Source organism: Schistocerca serialis, chromosome 4 (assembly GCF_023864345.2).
Source record: "Schistocerca serialis cubense isolate TAMUIC-IGC-003099 chromosome 4, iqSchSeri2.2, whole genome shotgun sequence".
NCBI classification, from domain to species: domain Eukaryota; kingdom Metazoa; phylum Arthropoda; class Insecta; order Orthoptera; family Acrididae; genus Schistocerca; species Schistocerca serialis.
Genome location: NC_064641.1, coordinates 174,667,103 through 174,681,738, shown reverse-complemented (window position 1 = coordinate 174,681,738; position 14,636 = coordinate 174,667,103). Strand labels below are relative to the sequence as shown.

General features: G+C 39.0%; 1 protein-coding gene across 1 annotated transcript in view; it reads left to right on the top strand.

Moving 5' to 3' along the window:
• The first annotated feature begins 669 nt into the window (after positions 1-669).
• LOC126474173 (rac GTPase-activating protein 1) overlaps positions 670-14,636 on the top strand; it is a 159,789-nt gene continuing 145,822 nt past the window's right edge. Inside the window, exons 1-2 of the mRNA XM_050101632.1 lie at positions 670-815; positions 898-1,100. Coding sequence (XP_049957589.1) covers positions 710-815; positions 898-1,100 — 309 coding nt within the window. The 5' untranslated portion in view covers positions 670-709. The remainder of the gene's footprint in view (positions 816-897; positions 1,101-14,636) is intronic.

Sequence of the window (14,636 nt, the reverse complement as noted above, 5' to 3'; positions counted from 1 at the left end):
TTACTTCAGCCACATTTGTACACAGAACCACTGAAAATCTTGGGGAGAGGAAAATCAGTAAGTTGAGGCATTCTAGTTATTTTCATTTATTATTGTCTTTTGGACTTATGTTCTCAGGTAACTCATAATTTTTTAGACATCTGTTTAAGGTGTTGGCCATTCTGACTGCTGCTTCACAGAATATTTATGCCCTTAAGAAGTTTGTGGTAAATAATCCACTGCAGTCCAAAAGGAACAATAATCTACGTAACTACAATAACAGAAAAAAATGAGTTCATTACTTTACATTAAGGTTGTCTTGAAAACATGTGTGCATAGTGCTACATTCAAAAGTTTTGAGAAGTTACATAGTCATATAAAATGTCTGACAGACACCAAAGTAGAATTTACAAACAAGGTGCAAAGTTTCTCCTTGAGAACCCTTTCTGTTTCGTAAAAGTGTTTCTGTTAATAGGAGTACTAACTTACATCTGTACAACGAAAAAATACGTTTGTAAATGGTCAACATGTAGGCATATTTGCAAATTAATTTGTTACGTAATGTAAAGAACTCGTTCCATGTAACTACGGTTTTTCGTACGAAAGCTCCATGGACTTTGAACTAACTTACGTATCGATCCATCTACCTGATCGGCCAGCGCAGCTATACCCCTTGCTTTGTAACATTCTCTCTGATGGCGGTTGAAATTTAAAATTGTTGCGTCGTTAGATGGTTGTTTGTGGATTAGAAAGCGGTATGGCTGCGTCACTTGTTGCTCAATATGATGATTTAATAAGGTGCACTAATGTGATAACAGGAGGAGGCTGTGAGCCAGGTAGTTTTCATGCAGTGTACGCTTAAGGGTAGTGTATGATGTCTTTTCTTCTAGAGTTGAACGAAGTGTCATTTTGTTTCAGAGTTCATCAAATTTGTGTTAAACCAAGAAGAATGTCGGAAACGATGGCTGGCATCGGAACAAGAATGCAAACGTCTTCGCTTAGAATTGGAAAAGCTGAACGCAGTGAAGGAGAACCTAGAGATGAATTTAAGCATGGCACGCCGAATTGTTGACATGGAAAAGAAAAAGCGACGCCAAGCGGAAGAAGAGCGGGACTCATTGGTAAGGTGCTATATTGTTGTCTTTTCCAGCTCCCGTCCCTCTACTGCACCAGTGTGTGGTAGACTGGTAGTGAACACCCTCCCCCACCCTCCTTCGCCATTTCTGAACTGAGTGTGTAGTTGTGCACCACCCCCCCCCCCCCCCCCGTCCTCGTTCATCGGCGAGTTTGTCAGTTTTTGTGAGGCTATGATAAAGCCTTTGGAATATGAATGTTCACCAACTATCAAAACCTAATTGTATTATCTGTTTACTTTTTTGATATCCGCCAATATAATGTTTATATAGAGCTAATGTATTTTAAGAGTAAGGAGATAATTGTACTTGGACTTCGTGTGTCGAGTGATACAGTACTGCGAAGAAAGCTGTTTTCTATAAATAGTGGTTTTATCATTACACTGCCATGACCTGGAAGCAGAACTGTGTTCCTGTCACAAGTGTTTTCACCAGCACTTTCTAAAATATAATGGTCCTCTTTTTCTGTAGTCCAAGATAACGTTCATGCTCATATTCTTGGCTGCTCTCATTATCTACTGTGGTGATATGGAAAGATTGAAATAAATTTTCACTGACCACTGGTCTTCTAAGAAACAGTTATAATTGAGAGTAATGATTTCTTATTTCTGTCAAATATCCTGCAGTGGCAACAGGTATGTTCCTCTTTCTCTTTGTTGATATGGTTTGTTACTAATGTAAATTGTATTCTTGCAGTCAGTCATTTCTGACACCTTCACTACAAAAAAAGTACTCTGTTTTACATGTTTGTTTAAATTAGGCTACTATGCATATGTAGATATTTGCGATTTTGTACAGCTCAAGAATTGTGAAAATATTGAACTTGCCAGTACCATCAATCTGTTTTGACTTCAATCATTCAAATGGTGAACATAATGATTTGCTTAAGGATAATGTGTGTTAAACAATATCAATTACAAGCATCAGTTATTCTCATGACACCACACAATGCATGATAAGCCTTTACCTTGCATCCTGATGTGGCCTCAGGGTAATCTACAGAACATTCTGTGACCACAGCATACACTCCATAATAATATAATAGCTCAGTAAATATTGTTATTGTTCTGCATCTCTGTTTTGGGAATGTTGTCACAAACAACGAAACAAGACAATCGAATCTCCACTTGATTTTATACTGAAATATTTACATATCTGATGACAGCAATCTTCGGTGCAAAGAACAACACCCAACTCACTTTACTCATTGGCAAATAATTTACACATACCATCTACATCCAACACTGCTGGGAATTGGTAATCGTAAACAATGTGTACTCCTTGAAAAACTATTCCTGAAATATGTGGTTAACCTGTAACTTAGAATTGTAAACAAATAAGAGATTGATGCTTATGCAGTATTGCATTGCTTTCTTTTCGGTGTAAAGAATTAAGAGGCAGGTTGGGTGCCCAAATGTGGTGATATATCCTTATTTTGTTGTTGCAAGTTACAAACAAAAATCAGTGAAGTATAAGATGCAAGCAGTAATAATAAACATATAATAATATTTTTACGCGTATAGCAGTATATATAGACAGCAAAATACTGCAAAGAACAGTTTCATTTAACAAATTCAAATATAAAGAAATTGTATTTTAAATACTCTTCCACCTTGGATATCCCATTGTTTTCCTTTACATCCTGATCAAAAAATGTAATGCACTTCAAGGTAAGGAATAAGATCTTTTCATAGCATTTGTTGTTGAGTTCATACAACTGTGCCCTGTGCCTTGGTAATAACTGAACATCCACCTAGCATATAATGTTGGAGGAAGAGACCCAAACACGATCTTTGGCACTAAGTCACAAAAAGAATTGAGGTCAACTGCGTCTTTCCTGCTGACTCACATAATCTTCCAATTCGTGTGAAAGCTGGAAGTGTCATATGTGCCAGTCTTCAATGTATTTGAAAGCCACATACTGCTCAACCTGCAGCTGTTCTGATGAAGCATAGCAACAGTTCTTCCATTTACATCTGTGCAAAGTCTTCATTAGAATAGTGTTTAGTAGCAGTAATCTGGAACTACTTTCTGTACTGTACTTGTGTTGCTTACTGTACTGTGCCTCTGTTGCAAGAAATCTTCATAAGATTGAATGCCTTTTAAGAGACAAAGAACCTATTAGTAGTCAGTAGTTTGTGGAATACCAATGTTTACAGATCTTCAGGTGTGAAGATAGATGAATGAATGAAATTTTATTGTCGGTTAGCTATTACAGCAATTGACAAAGTAAAGTTGCATATATACAAGTTATACATCATATATACATGGGTTAAAGATCAATATGTGACATAGGTTTTACATAAAATACAACATTTAAAATGAAATAATATGAAAGCATTGCATCATAACTGATTCAGTTAAAGAAATTATGCTGCACTCTCCAAATCGGTACCACTATGATATTTTACAGTCGTAAAATTCCTGAAGTGAGTAGTATGGATTTGCAGCTAACCAACTGAACAATTTGTCTTTAAATAAATCAAATGGAGCTTCTACCCACTCTAGTGGCAAATTATTAAACATCTTCATACCCACCACTTTGTAGCTGTTCAATGACTTGGATAATCTGTAGTAAGGTATGTCAAGATTGCTACTATTTCTGGTTCCATGAGAGTGTACATCTCTTCTACGCTGGTATTCTGATAAGTGTCTGCAGCTCGTGGTCGTGCGGTAGCGTTCTCGCTTCCCACGCCCGGGTTCGATTCCCGGCGGGGTCAGGGATTTTCTCTGCCTCGTGATGACTGTGTGTTGTGTGCTGTCCTTAGATTAGTTAGGTTTAAGTAGTTCTAAGTTCTAGGGGACTGATGACCATAGACGTTAAGTCCCATAGTGCTCAGAGCCATTTCTGATAAGTTGCTCTTTATATGCAGTAGGGCAGTGTAAATATACATGTTTATCACAGTTAATATTTTTAAGTTGATAAACAGTGGTTTGCAGTGGGCCAGTTTATCACTGTTTGTGATAATTCGAATTACTTTCTTCTGAAGTACCAAAATGTCCTGAAGGTGTGAGCTATTGCCCCATATTAAAAGCCCATAAGATATAATACTTTGAAAAAAAGCAAAGTAGGCTGATCTTACGTAGGCCGCAGGTACATGATTTATTAAATTTTTTAACAAATACACCACTCTAGACAGCCTTGCACTAATGTATTTAACATGTGGCTCCCAAGTCAGTTTAGTATCTATAACAATACATAAGAACTTAACACTATTCTTGAAGTCTTTTGCTGGCGGATCTCTCAAACTAAATACAATCTTTTGAGTTTTACTCTCATTATTGGATGATGATAATAGCTCTTCTGACTAGGCATTTTATATTTCACCAACATCATTACAGGGACTTTTCCCATGGCTTGAAGCAAAAATGGTCATCCTGCTTCAATCCCAAAATTTTCTTGATTGTAAATTGGGTCTGTGAGGATGTGTGTGTCACAGCACCATCACTGAAGTATAATTTTAAAAAATAAAATAAACTGCCCGTCTGCAAGCTGCAGTTTTACATTGTTGACAAAATGTCTTAGAAGCACATTCACAGCTGTGGTATTGTGCTGCATTTGATCAGGTATATAGCCAGGGGCGCCGACTTATAAAACGTATTGGGGGAGGGGGTCTTACCCTGGGAAATTGGAAATTTTAGATGGGAAAATAGTGAGTTTTAACTTTTTTAAAGCATTTTAGATTCAGATTACCAACATTACAGCCCCGAAAACTGGACTCTCGATAACTCGACAAGCTTGACACATTTTTTTTGTCTTCGAAAAAAGTAACAAAACATACATGCACAGTATTTTTGTAAAAAGATAATTTAATTTGCAGTAGTAATCAGTCTTATATATAGACTATTACAGAGCAGTGAATACATCGCGCTGAAAAGACTGAAATTATATTTATTTAAATCCTGAACTATCCTTAAAAGAATAAAACATAAAATATTGCTGTCACACAGTAACAGCACTTTGATTAATAACTGAAATAGCTAATTTAAGCTTACTTTGAATAAGGCTCAGGGTTCATTAAATAAAAACAATATCTCAAAGTTAATGCTTTAATACAGTTAATTAAGTTAATACAGTATGCCTAATACTTTCAGTCAAAAAGTATGTAAATAGCGGGTTTTAATTGGTTCTTACACCCTAAAAATATTTAAGTATTAAAAAATAAATAAAACAGTAATATAGTACTAAACTAGTACTAATATTTCGAAACTGAAACTTTGTTATGCATGTATTTTAATTCTTTAATTTATAAAGATTTTTCAAGATTGCTCTAAATGCCATTATTAGGGCTAGAGTGTCTTTAGAAAGGTGCAAAGTCGACCATCTGACTGGATTACTGAATATGGAGTCGTTGATGACTGGTCGGATATCCAATTCGTCCATAACATCTCGGTGGGCATGAAGAACAGCCAAGTTGTTGTCGCTTCTGTCCCATCTAAGGGTGCTAAATGACTGTTCTGCTGTTGCTGTCATGATTGGAACTACTTGGAGAAGCTTAATGCACTTCACTACTTCACGTAACATTTCTCCAACTGCAGGCTCTTGTGTAATGTACTTTCTTACATCATGCATGTTTTTATGACCAGTTGTTTTTTCAGAATGAGATTCTCACTCGGAGGTCCCGAGTTCGAGTCTCGGTCGGGCACACAGTTTTAATCTGCCAGGAAGTTTCACTTGCTTTTTATTAGCGATATTGGCTAACATATTAAAGTGTAAGCGCTGTCTCTCAATGTCTAGGTCATTTTTGAGAAATGTAGTTGATTTTTCCAAATTTGTTTCACCTCTGTTCACTAAAAGCAAGCACTCGTGTTCAACTACAATGACCTTTGTGAGTCCAGTTGAAGCACACCGCTCAGTAATGCAAGATTGCACTGTTTCACAAACTTCAATGTAAATAGCTTTGTAGTATACCTTTGGGGTTTTGAAAGTGTGCCGTGAGCTGGCTTCGTTGTTTTTGTACTTCTTTCGTCTACTTAGATTATGAGGAAGCGAAGGATCATCAACTTGTGAAGGTTTTTCTTTTAGACACAATTCCCAAAAGTGTTCAGAACTACGACGCCGTCCATTCAATATACAAATCGAGCCCACATATGTTTTTTTTTTTCCAAATCAGCATCTCTTAGATAAGGGCACTGAGTTTTTTCATTGACATCCTCTAGTGGGTTCATTGCCTGGCGATAAAGACATAAAAAGAAGTCAGTCTTGAATTGTAACATTGACTCAGGTAGCCTGCACATTTGTAACCTGCCTCTGTTTCATCCTCTGCAGAAAATGTTTAAAAAAAAATTCTAGAAGTTCTTCAAAGTTTTTCAATATTCTCAAGATACTAGAAGCTCGCATAGTCCATTAAGTCAGGCAAAGGGGTCGTAGACCACCTTGGTCGTTGGCGCTCTCACAGCGTATGCTTCTGAAATGTCCTATCATTTTGTTGGATTCCCTTACGGTGTTTATTAAGTCTGTGGCTAAAGCCATAATATCCCTCATGGACGTAAGATGGCGGAGACTGTTTAAACTGCCAAGCCCAAACTGTGAGCAGTGCGTTGCACATAACATGCTCTTGGTTGTATATCCAAAACTAACTTTTTTAGTGCTTTGAACTTACCTCTCATATTTGAGGCACCATCATAGCACTGTCCTCTTCAGTTATCCAGTGACAAATCAAGACGAGCAAAAACATCTTTTAAAATATTAAACAGATTTAGTGTTGGGGTCTTGTATAAGCCAGTAAAGTCTTCATTGATGATTAAGGAATCATCGACAGTATGAATACGAAAAGACACTTGTTCACATGAATCAAACAATCACTTGTTCACCAACCATAATAGAAAAATGTTCCATCTTCGTGATTGAAGCCAATACCTTTCTCAACACAGACTTTCGTAGTAGATCAATGCTCTCGTTATGAATATCATGGGACATCCACTTATATCCCGAACGCCCTAACCAATCTTTAAACTCAGGTATGTCATTCTTTCGGAGCTCCAACAATTGAAAAAAAAATTGCGTTTACATCTTTGTGCCCTCTAATTGCTAGTCTTTGTCGGCATAGAAATTGCACGGTAGTAAAAATTCTCAAGAGCTAAGTGGCCTTTCTTCATGTCACTATGTAACTGTTCATTCAATTGGGTTAGTGATAGAATTTAGTTTCAGAACCCCTTCTTTATGCGTAAATGTATTTTCAAGAAGATGGCATTTTTCCAAAACCTTTTTTCCAGTTAGAAAACAATATGAAAGTAAATGCATCTCCTTTTATTGAAGAAAATTGTAATAGATTCTCAGCATCTGCCTCATTGCAGGTTTTGCAAAAAGCTTTTTCGGTTGATGCTTCATATTCTAGCCATGTATATTTGATCAACCAAGACTTCTGAAACAATCTTCCCTTACCGTATTATCCAGGTTTCAGCTCTGAACGGTTCTCGCCTAAAGATGACAAAGCAGTTGACGACACAATAATTGTTGGAGGCTGACTTGCAGTATCAACAACTTCCAAGCACACCTTTTAGGTAACAAATTAATCCATTGCAAACTTGTTTCACAATACACTAAAGAGACTAAAGTATACGAATAAAGTATAGTTGTATAAAATAGAGCAATAGACACTAAAGTAGGAACACTAAACACATCTACAGCATGCACTGAACGGAACTATCCGCACTGAATGACTGCATCAGCAGGGTGGGCTTTATATAGCCGCGGCACTGTAATGTCTTGAAGTGTCTAGGCGACGCGAGGTGGAGGGTTCCAGGTGCTTCTGCTGTAGTTCTTTTGATGACACCGCGGCCACAGCGCTGGCCTGCCGGCGCCAGACTTTCCCTGTAGGTTCGAGCACTAGGACAAATTCTAAGTGTGCCCATAGCACCATAACACTATCATAATTCACGCCAAGGTTAGTTATGACAGTGCTATCCTCAAACAAGGAAAATAAAAAATTCTAACATAATTTTGTGATTTTACAAAGCATCTACATATACATACATACTCCGCAAACCACCATACGGTGCATGGAGGAGGGTACCTCGTACCACAACTAGCATCTTCTCTTCCTGTTCCACTCCCAAACAGAACGAGGGAAAACTGACTACCTATGTGCCTCTGTATAAGTCCTAATCTCTTATCTTTGTGGTCTTTCTGCGAAATATAAGTTGGCGGCATTAAAATTGTACTGCAGTCAGCCTCAAATGCTGGTTCTCTAAATTTCCTCAGTAGCGATTCACGAAAAGAACGCCTCTGTTCCTCCAGAGGCTCCCACCTGATTTCCTGAAGCATTTCCACAACACTTGCGTGATGATCAAACCTACCAGTAACAAATCTAGCAGCCCGCCTCTGAATTGCTTCTATGTCTTCCCTCAATCCGACCTGATACGGATCCCAAACGCTCGAGCAGTACTCAAGAATAGGTCGTATTAGTGTTCTATAAGCGTTCTCCTTCGCAGATGAACCACATCTTTCCAAAATTCTACCAATGAACGGAAGACGACTATCTGCCTTCCCCACAACTACCATTACATGCTTGTCCCACTTATATCGCTCTGCAATGTTATGCTCAAATATTTAATCGACGTGACTGTGTCAAGCGCTACACCACTAATGGAGTATTCAAACATTACGGGATTCTTTTTCCTATTCATCTGTATTAATTTACATTTATCTATATTTAGAGTTAGCTGCCATTCTTTACACCAATCACAAATCCTGTCAAAGTTATCTTGTATCCTCCTACAGTCACTCAATGACGACACCTTCCCGTATACCACAGCATCATCAGCAAACAGCCGCACATTGCTATCCATCCTATCCAAAAGATAATTTATGTAGATAGAAAACAGCGGACCTACCACACTTCCCTGGGGCACTTCAGATGCTCCGACGAACAATCACCATCGAGGTCAACGTACTGGGTTCTATTATTAAGCAGTCTTTGAGCCACTCACATATTTGGGAACCAATCCCATATGCTCGTACCTTAGTTAGGAGTCTGCAGTGGGGCACCAAGGTAAACGCTTTCTGGAAGTCAAGGAATATGGCATCCGTCTGATACCCTTCATCCATGGTTTGCAAGATATCATGTGAAAAAAAGGGCGAGTTGCGTTTCGCAGAGGCGATGCTTTCTAAAGCTGTGCTGATGCATGGACAGCAACTTCTCTGTCTCAAGGAAATTCATTATATTCGAACTGAGAATATGTTCGAGAATCCTGCAGCAAACTGATGTTAAGGATATTGGTCTGTAATTTTGAGGATCTGTCCTTCTACCCTTCTTATATAAAGGTGTCACCTGCACTGTTTTCCAGTCACTTTGGACTTTACGTTGGGCAAGAGATTCGCCATAAATGCAAGCTAAGTAAGGAGCCAGTGCAGTGGAGTTCTCTCTGTAAAACTGAATTGGAATCCCATCAGGACCTGGCGATTTATTTATTTTTCAACCCATTCAGCTGCTTCACAACCCCAAGGATGTTTATCACTAGGTCCTTCCTTCGGGAATCTGTTGTTGTTGTTGTTGTTGTTGTTGTTGTTGTGGTCTTCGGTCCTGAGACTGGTTTGATGCTGCTCTCCATGCTACTCTTAGATTAGATTAGATTAGATTAGATTTACTTTCATTCCAATTGATCCGTAGTGAGGTGGTCCTCCAGGATGTGGAACATGTGAGATCCAACAATCCTGTGCAAGCTTCATCATCTCCCAGTACCTACTGCCACCTACATCCTTCTGTATCTGTTTAGTGTATTCATCTCTTGGTCTCCCTCCACGATTTTTACCCTCCACGCTGCCCTCCAATACTAAATTGGTGATCCCTTGATGCTTCAGAACATGTCCTACCAACAGATCCCTTCTTCTAGTCAAGTTGTGCCACAAACTTCTCATCTCCCCAATTCTGTTCAATACTTTCTCATCAGTTATATGATATACCCATCTAATCTTCATCGTTCTTCTGCAGCACCACATTTCGAAAGCTTCTAGTCTCTTCTTGTCCAAGCTAGTTATTGTCCATGTTTCACTTCCATACATGGCTACACTCCAAACAAATACTTTCAGAAACGACTTCCTGACACTTAAATCTATACTCGATGTTAACAAATTTCTCTTCTTCAGAAACGCTTTATTTGCTATTGCCAGTCTATATTTTATATCCTCTCTACTTCGACCATCATCAGTTATTTTGCTCCCCAAATAGCAAAACTCCTTTACTACTTTAAGTGTCTCATTTCCTAATCTAATTCCCTCAGCATCACCCGACTTAATTCGGCTACATTCCATTATCCTCGTTTTGCTTTTGTTGATGTTCATCTTATATCCTCCTTTCAAGACACTGTCCATTCCGTTCAACTGCTCTTCCAAGTCCTTTGCTGTCTCCGACAGAATTACAGTGTCATCAGCGAACCTCAGAGTTTTTATTTCTTCTCCATGGATTTTAATACCTACTCTGATTTTTTTTCTTTTGTTTCCTTCTTTGCTTGCTCAATATACAGGTTGAATAACATCGGGGAGAGGCTACAACCCTGTCTCACTCCCTTCCCAACCACTGCTTCCCTTTCATGTCCCTCGACTCTTATAACTGCCATCTGGTTTCTGTACAAATTGTAAATAGCCTTTTGCTCCCTGTATTTTACCCCTGCCACCTTCAGAATTTGAAAGGGAGTATTCGAGTCAGCATTGTCAAAAGCTTTCTCTAAGTCTACAAATGCTAGAAACATAGGTTTGCCTTTCCTTAATCTAGCTTCTAAGATAAGTCATATGGTCAGTATTACCTCACGTGTTCCAACGGAATCCAGACTGATCTTCCCTGAGGTCGGCTTCTACCAGTTTTTCCATTCATCTGTAAACAATTCGCATTAGTATTTTGCGTCCTTGACTTATTAAACTGATTGTTCGGTAATTTTCACATCTATCAGCACCTGCTTCGTTTGGGATTGGAATTATTATATTCTTCTTCAAGTCTGAGGGTATTTCGCCTGTCTCGTACATCTTGCTCACCAGATGGTAGAGTTTTGTCAGGACTGGCTCTCTCAAGGCTGTCAGTAGTTCTAATGGAATGTTGTCTACTCTCGGGGCCTTGTTTCGACTCAGGTCATTCAGTGCTCTGTCAAACTCTTCATGCAATATCATATCTCCCATTTCATCTTCATCTACATCCTCTTCCATTTCCATAATATTGTCCTCAAGTACATTGCCCTTGTATAGACCCACTATATACTCCTTCTACTATTCTGCTTTTCCTTCTTTGCTTAGAACTGGGTTTCCATCTGAGCTCTTGATATTCATACAAGTGGTTCTCTTTTTTCCAAAGGTCTCTTTAATTTTCCTGTAGGCAGTATCTATCTTACTCCTAGTGAGATAAGCCGCTACATCCTTAAGTTTGTCCTCTAGCCATCCCTTCTTAGCTATTTTGCACTTCCTGTCGATCTCATTTTTGAGAAGTTTGTATTCCTTTTTGCCTGCTTCATTTACTGCATTTTTATATTTTCTCCTTTCATCAATGAAATTCAATATTTATTCTGTTACTCAAGGATTTCTACTAGCCCTCATCTTTTTACCTACTTGACCTTTTGCTGCCTTCACTACTTCATCTCTCAAAGCTACCCATTCTTCTTCTACTGTATTTCTTTCCCCCATCCCTGTCAATTGTTCCCTTATGCTCTCCCTGAAACTCTGTACAACCTCTGGTTTAGTCAGTTTATCCAGCTCCCATCTCCTTAAATTCCCACCTTTCTGGAGTTTCTTCAGTTTTAATCTACAGTCTATAACCAATAGATTGTGGCCAGAGTCCACATCTGCCCCTGGAAATGTCTTACAATTTAAAACCTGGTTCCTAAATCTGTCTCACCATTATGTAACTTACCTTAAACCTGTCAGTATCTCCAGGCTTCTTCCATGTATACAACCTTCTTTTATGATTCTTGAACCATGTGTTAGCTATGATTAAGTTGTGCTCTGTGCAAAATTCTACCAGGCGGCTTCCTCTTTCATTTCTTAGCCCCAATCCATATTCACCTACTACGTTTCCTTCTCTCCCTTTTCCTACTACCGAATTCCAGTCACCCATGACTATTAAATTTTCGTCTCCCTTCACTATCTGAATGATTTCTTTTATTTCATCATACATTTTTTCAATTTCTTTGTCATCTGCAGAGCTAGTTGGCATATAAACTTGTACTACTGTAGTAAGCGTGGGCTTCTTGTCTATCTTGGCCACAATAATGCGTTCGCTATGCTGTTTGTAGTAGCTTACCCGCACTGCTATTTTTTTATTCGTTATTATACCCTCTCTTGCATTACCCCTATTTGATTTTGTATTTATAACTCTGTATTCGCCTGACCAAAAGTCTTGTTCCTCCTGCTACCAAACTTCACTAATTCCTACTATATCTAACTTTAATCTATCCATTTCCCTTTTTAAATTTTCTAGCCTACCTGCTCGATTAAGGGATCTGACATTCCACATTCCGATCCGTAGAACACCAGTTTTCTTTCTCCTGATAACGACGTCCTCCTGATTAGTTCCCGCCCAGAGATCCGAATGGTGCACTATTTTACCTCCGGAATATTTTACCCAAGAGGACACCATCATCATTTAACCATATGGGAATCTGTATGAGACTCAAACGGCGGTATGTTTGTACGATCCTCCTCCGTGAAAGATTTCTCAAATGCTAATTTTAAAATGTCAGCTTTCGTTTTGCTGTCTTCCGTTGCCAGGCCAGTCTGATCAGTGAGTGACTGGATGGAAGCCTTCGACCCGCTTACCGATTTTTCGTAAGACCAGAATTTCTTTGGGTTTTTAGCAAGATCTTTTGCTAAGGTGTGACGGTGAAAGTGGTTGAATGCTTTGCGCATCGCTCTTTTTAGAGCAGCGCGAATCTCTACTAACTTTTGCCTGTCCTCATTCGCCCGACCTTTCTTGTACTGGGAATGCAACTGTCTTTGCTTCCTGAGCATTCTCAGAATTGCGCTGTTAAACCACAGTGGGTCTTTTCCGTCCGTAACCCACTTTTTCAGCACATACTTCTCCAATGCATGATTTACAATGTGTTTAAAATTTGCCCATAATTCTTTCACGTCCATCGTAGCGGAAGTAAATGAAGTCGATTCATTTACTAAGTGGGATGCTAACAACTGCCTATCTGCTCTTTCTAGTAAGAATACTGTCCTAGTCCTCTTGACCAACTTTTTAACTTTTGTAACCATAGTCGTAATGACAACATCATGATCACTAATCCCTGTCTCAACACTGACACTGTCGATTAGGTCTGGTCTGTTCGTGGCTACCAGATCTAAAATATTTCCATTAAGCGTTGGCTTTTGATTTAGCTGCTCAAGACAGTTTTCGGATAATGTGTTCAAAAGTAATTCACACGATGGCTTGTCTGTACCACCTGTAATGAATCCATAGACATCCCAGTCTATACTAGGTAGGTTGAAATCGCCTCCGACTGATACAGCATGCTCCGGGTACTTACGCGATACAGAATGTGGACTCCCTTTGAATGATTCTAGAACTGTCACGGTGGAACCTGGTGGCCGATAACACCACCCCACAATTAACTTTATTTCCCCTAGCCCTGTTAAACGAGTCCAGATAACTTCACAATTACTCTATTTCGACCTCAGTAGACACAATATTTTTGTCAACTCCAATGAAAACACCACCTCCTACGGTGTCTAATCTGTCTTTCCGATACACGTTCCTATCTCAGGGTTCAGCCAAGTCTCACTCCCAAGAATAATTTGCGCACCACACGCTTCCTGGAGGGCAGTAAATTCAGGAACTTTATTCCGAACACTCTGAAAATTTACTGCTAATATCTTGATAGCTGAAGTGTCTTTACACTGAGCGTGTCCTGATTTCCCTGCCTACACGTCGAATAGTGAGTGTTAAAGAATAATAATAATAATAATAATAATAATAATATAACATAACTAATAATTTTCTTAAATTATTTGGGGCGGGGGGCTTTGACCCCCTCCTGAAACGAATTTTTGAGGGGGCTCGGTCCCCCTCAGGCCCCATGGAGTCGGTGCCTGTGTATACAGCACATACTCAGATATTTTACAGAATTGTAGTGTACTGCAAATGGATGCAGAGTTGCCTGAGAATTATCACACTAATGTTCTGCAACTTGCCTTGTATCAAGAAACTATAATTTTCAGTCAATTCTGGAATAACTAGGATATCAGAATGGGCCGAATTTTCCATGCAGTATTGTAATTATGAAGACTGCACTTTTGCTGTGTAATGGTGTTGCTGCAGATCATCAACCATCTTGGCTAGATATTCACAGAGTTCACTGACAGGCAGTTGGAAACTTATTATGGTGGTTCTGCCCATATGCATCCATCTACACAAGCTGGTCTACTCTGCAAATCACACTTACATGCCTGGCAGAGGGTTCATCGAACCACCTTCACAGCAATTCTCTATTATTACAATCTTGAACAGTGCGTGGAAAAACGGACACCTATATCTTTCTGTGTGAGCTCTGATTTCCCTTACTTTAGTATGATGATCATTTCTCCCTATGTAAGATGAC